The sequence below is a fragment of the Aulostomus chinensis genome, chromosome 17 (assembly GCF_037954235.1).
Source record: "Aulostomus chinensis isolate RoL2024-O1b breed Wild chromosome 17, RoL_Achi_v1.0, whole genome shotgun sequence".
Classification (NCBI taxonomy): Eukaryota; Metazoa; Chordata; class Actinopteri; order Syngnathiformes; family Aulostomidae; genus Aulostomus; species Aulostomus chinensis.
The window spans coordinates 4360640-4371738 of record NC_141336.1 but is presented as its reverse complement, the minus strand read 5'-3'; the positions used below and the strand labels follow the sequence as shown (position 1 = coordinate 4371738).

Here is an 11099-nt window from a genome sequence, read left to right as displayed (position 1 = left end):
GAGATGATTACAATTAAATCAGAGTTGTTGCAGCACTGAACTATTCAGATGCTTCTTAACAACTTAATGACAATAGATGATGGTAAACTTGTAAAACAAAAAACATAGCAGTACAAGGTCATACTAAGAAAAAAGTGGAAAAATAACAACTAAAAATAAATACATAAATGGATGTAGTAGTGTGCTACAAGGGCCACCCACACGGACAAAAACCTATATGTCATACATATATGTCCACATATATGTTTGACACATAGGTGACATATAAAGTTTTGGCCGATTTCCTATATTACATGTATGTAGGTTGCATATATGTAGATCTAGGTTACATACAATGGAAATGGGAGAATGTTTTTTTTTACAGTTCACTTGTATCCATCCATCCATCCGTCCATCCATTGTCTTCCGTTTATTCCTATTAAGGGTCGTGGGGGGTGGAGCCTATCCCAGCGGCTATGGGGGAGAGGCGGGGTTCCCCCTGGACGGGTCACCAGTCCATGGCAGGGCCAACACATATAGACAGACAACCATTGGCTCTCCCAGCCACACCTACGGTCAGTTTAGAGTCTGGACTAACCTGGTCCCCTCTTGATGTCTTTGGACTGTGGAGGAAGCTGGAGTACCAGAGAGAACCCAGCAGGAACAGGGAGAACATGGAGACTCACAGAGAAAGATCCTGTGACAGAGCCGGTACTTGAACCCAGAACCTTCTTGCTGTGAGGCCACAGTGATGACCACTGCACCACCGTGCCGCCCATCAAAAGGAGTTGTTTTAAGCAACAACAACAACAAAAATGAAAAACAATTTTTTCAAAAAATGACGTACAGTAGGTGGCTTGCTCAGGTGGTCGAGTGGTTAGAGCGTAGGTTGCATATACAGCCCACCCTGGTTCAGATCCTGGCCAGAGGTCCTGTATGTCACAGCCCCTCTCTCTCACTTGTGTCCTGTCTGTCCACTGGCAAAATAAAGGTGTCCATGACAAAAAAAACTGACTTAAGCAATCATTTTAAAAAGGTGACTAAATGCTCTTCTACTCTAACACAGACATTTGTCCTTTTTACAAATGACAGAAGACCACGTTGAAAGACTTTCATCTCACCCCATTCATTTTTTTTTATCACATTATTCAACATCTATTGGATGTAAGTACGGGGCGGCACGGTGGTGCAGTGGTCAGCACTGTCGCCTCACAGCAAGAAGGTTCCGGGTTCGAGCCCCGGCTCCATGAGTGGGTCTTTCTGTGTGAGTCTCCATGTTCTCCCTGTTCCTGCTGGGTTCTCTCTGGTACTCCAGCTTCCTCCCACAGACCCACATCGGCCGGCCGATTAAAGAGTTGTACGTTAACTTTGTTGTTTGCACTTTATTTTAAAAACAAAACAAAAACACCACCACCACCAACGGTGCCTTGACTTTCAGTAGGGGCTTGTGAATATTTTAATCTTGTTCTTATAATTCTTGCCCCGCACAAAATACCTCATTCTTTTGCAGTTGTTTTTTCATTGTTTGTTTTCAAAGATGTGAGATGATGAACAAAATAGTTGGATGTTGGAATGACTGTACTGAATGACTGCACATTATTATTGTTGTTGTTATTATTTTAAAAAGCTATTGGTTCATTGTTGCTGGCCTTTTGTTAAGGATGGTTATTGTGTTAATATGCTGCTTGCTTCAGCAATAAAAAGGATTTGAAATTAATTTTCTGCCTCTAATTTACATCTTTGTTGAAGTCTGAAAGGCTCAAAAGCAGCCATTTGTTCTATATATATATATAGATATAGATATATATATATATATGTATATGTGTATATGTGTGTGTATATATATAAAAAAACCTAAATCAACACAATTTAAAAATTTAATAAAAAAAAACCCAATTAATCGGTTATCGGATTTTTTTTCCTCCACATCGGCCTCGGCTTCAAAAAATCCATATTGGTCAGGCCCTACTGGTGACCCGTCCAGGGTGAACCCCGCCTCTCGCCCGAAAGCTGCTGGGCTCCACCCCCCACCAGCCTTAACAGGATAAGAGGTAGAAAATGGATGGATGGTTTTATTATGGAGCTAAAATCTTATTTTAAGTCCTCAGAAGTACAATCAAGCAAGATGAATGAATCGATCAGTACACAAACCCAAGCAGCTGTAAGAGGTGAATGATATCTAACTAAAGCTTTTACAGAACAGAATAAAACAGATAAAAAACACAAAAACATAGCAGCTCTAGCTAGAAATAAGGGCACATGCGCACCCTTCCAATAATCGATATGAAAACAAGGAAAATCGTATCTTTGTTCACTGTTTTTGTCAGCATGAACGCTCTTTTAAACTGGTTGTTCTTGTTCGTCTAAAGGACTCTTGAGGCAGACCGGATGCGTCATGGTTACAAGAAAAGACTAATATTGACAGTTTCTTGTTTTTCGCGTCATCCCCCGTTCGTCTCCACCAGCCGAAGGAGATGCGGCTCGGAAAACTGGCTTCAGCTCAGTCACAAAGCTGTTCAAGGTATTTAAAATGATTTCTAGCTTGAGCTGCCACGTTCAAGCGTCGCGACTGAGGGAGGGTGCTGACCTGTCATCAAACAATTATTTCATTTTTATCTTTGTTGCATAATGGCACGTAAAAACCTTAAAATGTTCTGTGCACTGCGCCTGCCCAGTGCCTGTGTGGGGCCAAAGTCCTCCGTGGGTATAGTTGTGTAGATCTGTGTGTCTTCTCAGCTGTCATGATAAGATATTTTATTGCTCTCCATCATCTGAGATCATGGAAGCATCCAGACATTGAACAAACCTCTGAGTTTTAAAGATGGATACATTTAATATTCTCATATCAGCAGTAAATTTTGCCTCTCATCCCAGTCCTCTTGAAGAATATCGTTAACTTCGTATGGTTTCTATCTCTGCCTTTTTAAATTTTATAACCTTTTATTTTCTCATCCAATAAAGAACGCTTTCATATTCCAGTGGGGGGTGTGGGGGGGGGGGGGCGGTGTTCAATCTGAACCTGCTGCAATTACAAATCAATTATCTGTGGTTTATTACTCTGTTTGGACGGCTGGCGGCATTAATGAGTACAAAGGTCAGAGATGATGTTAATCAGTAATCTTTATACCTCAATCATACATCTTTAAACCAGCGAGGCAACTCTTGATTTTACGTCTTTATCTGGTTCTGTTTTTGGAAGAGAGACAACAGCATGTTGCCTGTGGCGCTGGCTGTCTGTGTATTTGCCTCCTGTCACGTTCACGGTAGGCAATGTTCTTATCTCCTCTGGGTTTTTATTGTCAATCTAAACACTCGTTTCACTAGCCTGCTCTATATTTTACACTTGGTATCTTTCAAAAACTCGAGGATGAACTATTCTTGTTGCTTGTAGGATTTACATTGACAGGAGAAGAGGAGGAATTAATCCAGGTAGCGTTTCAGCACCAAACACCCACTTCTGCTTGTGGCCGCACTGCTGAACCAATTTATCCAAGTTTTCAGGAAGTTTGGATTTATAAACTCCGCTGCTGCAGACTTGTTCCACTGCAAAACTGTTGTCAGTGTGAGAAATGTACATGTCACATCTTTAGTTTGACTGGTAAAGGATACTTGGATTCTGTTAAATGTCAGTTTAATTTTCAATGACGTTTTTAGCTCATCCTGTGTTCTTACGTAATTTTGTTGATGACTTAAACAAATCCATCGACAAGAAGCTCTGGACCACAATATTGATGGAACAATATTGAAAACGTCTAAATTGTATTTAGGACGTGGGAAAGCAAAAACCATACTGAGAAAAATATTTGTAAAAATAAATACATGACTTTTATTTAAATGATTTCTGAAAGACACAAGAAGTTAATAGTACTTTATATTCAATATGTATATATATATATATATATATGTATACATATGAAAAGATACAAAATAGCTTACAACTCTGGTGTAATATTTTCTCTTTATTGTCTCCTTTATTTATTTCATCCCGACGTTTATGTTTATTTCTTTTTATATTACCACTTTTTATTGACCTATTAATTCCTCTTTATGGTTCCCAATTTATTTGATTATTTTGTTCATGTATTCATTCATCACTCCACGAACCGCAGGATGTTTCTGGAGCAGATTTCCTCCGGCGTGGTCTCCATCCTCTCTTCCACTGCCCTGACATGAGTCCGTCGCCCACCGTTCCAACCTCAGGTGAACTGCTGCTCCTCAACAAAACACCACGTGACACCAAAAGCAAATTCTAAACTGGCTCCCATCATTTCCAGGTGCAAACGGGCATTGCTGGCTCGCTAGGGAAACGCTGATGCTCGCTGATGAGTGTGTGTTGACTTGCTCTTTGTTTTCATTCGTCTCAGTTGAACACGTCAAGGCTGCGGATGTCAAAGTCATCGCTGCTCTGGGAGACTCTTTAACTGTGAGTAAAGAGTTTCTAGCATGAAGGGAAAATAACGAAAACCTTTTTTTTTTTTTAATGTTTAGATTTTTTTTGCTGAATTGAAACCTAATGAAGAAATCCACCACGTTCTCTGCTCAGTAGGAGGACATATCAGAAATACGATGAAGAATAACAGAATGATATTTATTGAACATTTCCGGTGGTTGCAGACGGCTATTGGTGCTAATGGCTCTACAATTCTCTCAGTACCTTTTGAATTTCGTCAAGTGTCTTGGAGGTAAAGAAGTAACATCGTTCTATTCCACAAATAACATCTTGTGTTATAATGTGACCGATGAGTAGCTCCTTTTAAAAAAATTACAACGTTTTTTTTGTTTTGTTTTTTTCATTTTATGAAACTTATTTAACGTGATTTTATGTATTAAATGTTCTTATGAGTGTCTAACTGTCGTTAATTGTGTCTCTTCCCTTTGGTCTTTGTAGCATCGGGGGATACGGGACTTATGAAAATGTAATTACACTGGCAAGTACGTTCATTTAGATTGCATTTAAAAGAAGAAACAACAGCCACTTAGCAAACAAAACCAATAACAAAAATGGCAGCAGTGACTTATTATTTGACTTGAGCTCGGATCACTTCAAAAATCTTAAGTTCTGATATTATTTCTGACATAAGAACTGGGACAAAAACCAGGCAAACGCTCAGTAAGCTTGTTAGCAACTAGCAGTTTACATTGTTATAAAGTGTGTTCAGGTTAAAATATTACAGCTCTTAACTGATCAAACACAGTCTCTTTTTAATTATTTTTTTTTTAAAACATTTTAATTTTAGATATCTTTAAACTCTTCAATCCGGAGCTGCTGGGTCCAGCCCCTGTGTTAACGTTTCACGGTAAACCCACCACAGTCAACGAGACCGGCTTCAACTTTGCCGTCACCGGCCACAACACACTGTAAGACCCGAACCACCTGGATTCTCGCTTTGTTTCGTTCACTGTAGTTTGGATTTCTGTTTCTTAGATTGTTCAAATCTGAGAAAGTCGCTCCCAAAACATCTACACATAACAACAAAACATGCGTATGTACGTGTTTCCGGTCCAGGTTGTTTGGACACACGTGATCAAATGTGAGTTTGTTATGATCTGTAAAGCAAGTGTGCATCAGGATCATGGCTTCTCAAGCTTGGCTAATGCAAGACCCACGTGTTCATGCCAGGGTTAAAAATGTCAACAAAAAATAAAATAGTATAATTTTCATCATATGTTTGTATTAATATTCTGTTTTTCTAAATATATATATATATATATATATATATATATATATATATATATATATATATATATGTGTATATATATATATATATATATATATATATATATATATATATATATATATATATATATATTTCCTCCGCAAAACTTAGCTTCAACCTGAAAGCATCCCTCTGCCCGCTGGAGAGCGCTCACGACTCACCCGTGGGCCCCTGCCCAGGGGTTGAGACACACAGATCTAAATGTTTTTTGAGTAAGTTTTCTAAAGACTTGACGGTCACAAATAAACATGGCCTTTTTAGAAAAGGTTTATACGAGGTGTACGGGTACATAAGGTTTATATTGTAAAGGCACAGCTACAGTAACGAGTATCCGAATGTTCGCTATCCAAGAAGATGAAAGATCGAATTAATAACAACAACAAATCATCGAATCATATGATCTTTTGCTGATGTCAGTGTGCCTTTAATGCTGTGCTTCCTGTTCCCCAGGAACGTCTCAGATCAGATACGACACATGATCGACACATTCAAGTCGTATCCGGTGAGCCTTCATGATTCTGCATCATCAGGCTCTAAATGAGCTCAATTCTCCTCTTCAGACGGACTCACAAGCTCCTTCTCTAGGGTCTGAACTTCCAGGAGGACTGGAAGGTGGTGACGGTGCTGATCGGCATGAACGACATCTGTGATTACTGTAAAGACAAGGTCTGGATTTGCCTTTCTCTGCTTGTTGGCTGGGTGCTCCGCAGGAGCAACTTTGAGTTTCTCCTGACATGCTGCTGCAGTCGTGACACTGGTTACAGGTGTGAGCTTCACACCTAGAGGGGGTGTGGTCAAAGATTAAATCCACCTGAAACGTTAAACCAGATGGGGCAGTAAAGAATGTCAGCTCGTTGCTATTTACATTTCTAAAATGACAGGACTGCTTCCTCCCTACGACAGTTCACTTCTTTATTGTCACACAAGGGGAAATTGAATTTACACTCGAGGGCACAAAAACATCATTAGACACAAGAGTTACAGCAAAAAAACTGAAAAAAATATTCTATTTATCAGAAAGGACAGAGGAGCTTAGCAGGGCAGAGAATGAATTCATGCAAATTAACTACATTTGTTGCATTTGGAGCAAAGACTGACTTTTACTCAAGGAGCCTCCGTCTCCACCCAGAGGGGAGGGGGAGGAATTCTAGTGGGCCAAAGCGGGCCACTGATTTCAGTGAATGACAGCTGTTCTATGTCAGTTATACTGCTGACTACTTTGACAATAAGAGAGAAGTTTGTTCTGCACTCACGGAATGTAACTTAAACTGAGTCAGTCAAGGTTTGTCAGATGTGTCTGATCCACGTCAGTATTTCTCGATCGACAATGAAAGAGCTCTTCTCCTCCCCTCTTTGCTAGTGGAGGAACGTGTTTTTAGATTTAAGGCCTGTAAATCAAGAATAATATTTTTTTTTTTAAAAATTCACACTTAAATGAACAATACAATGCAGCACCAAATCAAAGAAACATGTCAATGTTCTGCAGACCCTCTTCTCTCCCGAAAACTTCATCCGCTACATGACTGAAGCTCTCGACGTGATGATGAACGAGGTGAGCTTTTATCACCAACACCGGCAAACAAATAGAATCAGTAAGCAAAAGTTGAGACGCAACCTGAAGTAGAAGCATTTATTTAAAATGAGCGTGGATTGTTTTGCAGTCTAGCAATGACATGCATTATTTATTTGCAGTCATATGGCATGCAAGATATTGAAGAAAATGATTGCTTTTGAATTAAATTATTGATGTGAGGAAGAGATGTCAGTGAAATTGTATAAAGAGAGGTGTGTCTCATTGGTGCTGTTGCAGATCCCGAGAACCATCGTGAATGTGGTTCAGATTCTCCCCATGAAGCCACTCAGAGAAGTTCAGAGACCAACTCTTGGCTGTCAGCTTCAAAAGTTTGTTTCCACTTGTCAGTCTTCAACACGATGACCTGAGAATCTCTGTGGAGATGTGGCAGCATCTCTGGCTTGTTTTCACATGGTGGTTCTCAAGCGAATCTTCCTGTAGTCACAAACCATTAAAAAGATCATTTGATGGTTCTCAAATTGAATCGATAGGTTTGAAACATTTAAATTGTCATTAATGTTTTTAGATGGCACACGATCTTGAATCATTTCATAATTATATCAAGAATGTGGGCTGCACGGGGGTGCAATCGTTAGCACTGTCGCCTCACAGCAAGAAGGTTCTGGGTTCGAGCCCCGGCTGGAGCACAGGGTCTTTCTGTGTGAGTCTCCATGTTCTCCCTGTTCCTGCTGGGTTCTCTCTGGTACTCCAGCTTCCTCCACAGTCCAAAGACATCAAGAGGGGACCAGGTTAATCCAGACTCTAAATTGACTGTAGGTGTGACTGGGAGAGCCAATGGTTGTCTGTCTCTATGTGTTGGCCCTGTGATGGACTGGCGACCTGTCCAGGGTGAACCCTGCCTCTCGCCCGTAGCTGCTGGGATAGGCTCCACCCCCCCGTGACCCTTAACAGGAATAAGCAGAAGACAATTGATGGATCAAGAATGTGATACGATTCATTATGTATTATTATATCATGCTTATATAATAATGACTGTCGTGACTTATTTCCACCCGCCAGAGTCCAAATGTGTTGAGGTTCCAAATCAAGATTGACCCTCATTGTCTGCTGCCCAGTTGTGCAATGATCTGATCATCTTGATTGATTGACAGGAAATTCTGCTCGTGCCTCGTTCTACCTGAAGAGAACTCCCCGGAGCTGAAGGAACTGGTCGAGATAAACTACGAATTCCAGGTGTGATTGTGTGTGTGTGTGTGTGTGTGTGTGTGTGTGTGTGTGTGTGTGTGTGTATGTGTGTGTGTGTGCGTGCGTGCGTGCGTGTGTGTGTGATCTGCTCCCAATATTCATTCTTAAGCACTCAGCCGATTTTGTCAGAGAGTTTTTAAAATGCTTCACCTTCAAATAAGTCTAAAGATTTTCAGTAAAAACTGTTTTCAGATTTCAGCAGCCAAATGTGGATGTACTCAGACCTGAATAGAGACTTGAGGTAGCAGGGTTTTTTGTTTGTTTGTAGGCTTTTAGATTATAACTGAATTACAATTTTTAAAAAAAAGTTTTTCATTGCAGTGTGGATATTCAATATTTATTCATGATAACATCATTTGTTTACAGAGAAACCTGGAGAAACTCTTACAAGGCGACCGTTTCTTCAAAAAGGATTTTGCTGTTGTTCTGCAACCTTACTTAGAGAGCGCAAGACCACCAAGATTTCCTGTAAGACACACACACACACACACATGCACACGCACACACAATATTCTTACTTGTCTATTTATCTGGTTTAATATTCTCTCTTTCTGGACTTTAGAACGGTTCGATGGACTTAAGCTTCTTCACAGCCGACTGTTTCCACTTTACTGTAAAGGGACACGAGGAGCTGGCGAAGGGGCTGTGGAACAACATGGTGACGTATTGAATATCAACTTGACACCTCTAATGAAATATACTTATCGTCTGTCGTCCCCAGAGCCAGACAAGAAGACAGATACCACTGACTGCTAGCAAGCTTTGCACAACGGATTCTAGTGGGTGGGAAGTGTTAGCAATGAGTGGGCACGATCTGCTACGCTGCACTCTAGCACAGGGGTCACTGGTGACGCCAGACACAGTGGGCCGTACCTGTAGGTGGTAGGCAGGATGAGAGATGTGTTCTTTACTAATGCAGGAGGGGGAGTAGGGGAGTGGCGTGATCCCCCTCCCCGCATGCTACCTCCCCCCGGTGAAAAGACACTCTTCATTTGGCAGTCTTTTTAAGGATGAATTCCACATTGGGCCTCTTGAAATGCAGATGGAATTTTTAAAAAAAACAACATGTTGATACAAATATTTTTTACAGTTTGAATGAAGAATAACTGCCATACGTGTACGGCAGAGGGATCTGTGCTGTCTAACAGAACACGAACATTGGAGAACAGTGAGATGTCAATGATAGCAGGTTTATAAACGGGGCAGGAAATACTGATGTGGTTTTTATCTCAACACAGCACAGAGGAGCGTGACACTCTGTTCATACGTAGAGTTTTCACCATATTAACGCTTGATGCAATAACTCACGTAAAAAATACGTGTTCTGCCTCCTAAGTACTCACATTTGGTAACTTGAGCTCACAAAGACCTTTTACCCTCCTGCGTGACTTATTTGTGACTCCAGAGTGCAGGAAGAGCCAGCCACCTATTAGCTTGAAGCTAATGGTGACCGACAGCCAACATCTCTCTACAAAACTATCAGATCTCCCCATCTGATCCAAGTCTTCTTTAAATTATGCTCAGTAAGCCACAAGCACTTTGATTTGAGCTATAAAATAAACAAAATAGAGTTGGCCTCCAGTAGCCTCAAGCTAAAAAAAATAAATGTATAAATAAATAAAAATGTGTGGCTGGCTTTTACTGCACTCTGGAGTCACAAAGATGTAATGTAAGGAGAAAAAATACCCCAGAGAGTTCAAGACAACAAATTTGGAGTACTTAAAAGGCGAATTACAGTTTTTGGGGGAGATATTGCTTTAATATGATCATGTTTGTCTGCAGTTCCAGCCGGCAGGAGCGAAGGGGAAGATAAAGACATTCTCTGATTCAGTAAAACTCATCTGCCCACCAAAGGTACAACACAGCTGGCATGTGGAGGGCATTTCCACGCGTGTTGACGTAAGAAAACAAAGATGTTTTGTGAACATTTCTTTCATTTTTCTCCAGGATCATCCTTACATTTTTACGAGACCCCTGGCAGACTCGTCTGCACCAGCAATCAAACATTTCTCATTGAGCTCGTCGATGCTGACGCCACTGCTCGCTGCGTTTGTCCTGCTTTCTTCTCTCCAGTGCAACTGAAATGATACGTAGTGAAGCTCTGATCTGTCAATAAACCACTTTATTATTTTGAGAAACCACCACATTATCATTAAACATTCTCAGTATGTGATTTTGATTTGTACTTTTGTACTTCTCTTCATCAAAATGTGAATCAATTACAGTGTTTGATTTCATTTTCAATGCATGAAGACATATTTTGCTGTCAATTTTCACACAACAACTTAACGGCCTTTTATAGTATGTTCCCCATGACTTGTAATCCGTATAAATATTGTTTTAATCAGTAAAATATACACATCTTTTGTTACGCTGACTAAAAACTTTAATTTTACAATGTAGTTGTCTTCAAAATAACTAATCCCAGGTGGCAAAATGAGTTCAAATGCGTATTTTCAATTAACCTGGCTCATGAAGAGACAAACATTATTTGTGTACATGTATGCCCTGACGTTGTGTTTTCCTTCAAGCTGAACTTTGTAGCATGTCAGCTTGGGGAGGTCACAGCTCTGGCAGAAACTCGTCATGCAAATGACATTCAGTATTTATCAAGTATTTATTAG

At 40.3% G+C, this 11099-nt stretch overlaps 1 protein-coding gene across 2 annotated transcripts; it reads left to right on the top strand.

Moving 5' to 3' along the window:
* The first annotated feature begins 3185 nt into the window (after positions 1-3185).
* Positions 3186-10917, top strand: LOC147246060 (phospholipase B1, membrane-associated-like). 2 transcript variants are annotated; one of them, XM_086182503.1, is made up of 15 exons: positions 3186-3242; positions 4089-4179; positions 4344-4402; positions 4594-4661; positions 4868-4911; positions 5217-5337; positions 6147-6198; positions 6282-6362; positions 7183-7248; positions 7507-7598; positions 8382-8463; positions 8842-8943; positions 9038-9133; positions 10258-10329; positions 10423-10917. In XM_086182503.1, exons 2-15 carry the CDS (start codon positions 4149-4151, stop codon positions 10555-10557), a joined length of 1101 nt encoding a protein of 366 aa, XP_086038629.1. In that variant the 5' UTR covers positions 3186-3242; positions 4089-4148; the 3' UTR covers positions 10558-10917. The 2 variants fall into 2 exon arrangements, with proteins under 2 accessions (XP_086038629.1, XP_086038628.1); XM_086182502.1 differs by lacking the exons at positions 3186-3242; positions 4089-4179 and having other exon boundaries at positions 4268-4402.
* The last annotated feature ends 182 nt before the right edge of the window (positions 10918-11099 follow it).

Excerpts from the sequence above, each read along its gene's own strand:
- LOC147246060 (XM_086182502.1), top strand. The coding sequence starts at position 4,292 with ATGCTCGCTGATGAGTGTGTGTTGACTTGCTCTTTGTTTTCATTCGTC. Across the intron at positions 4,912-5,216 it reads AAATGTAATTACACTGGCAA|ATATCTTTAAACTCTTCAAT; the intron begins GTACGTTCATTT and ends TTTTAATTTTAG. Across the intron at positions 9,134-10,257 it reads AGGGGCTGTGGAACAACATG|TTCCAGCCGGCAGGAGCGAA; the intron begins GTGACGTATTGA and ends GTTTGTCTGCAG.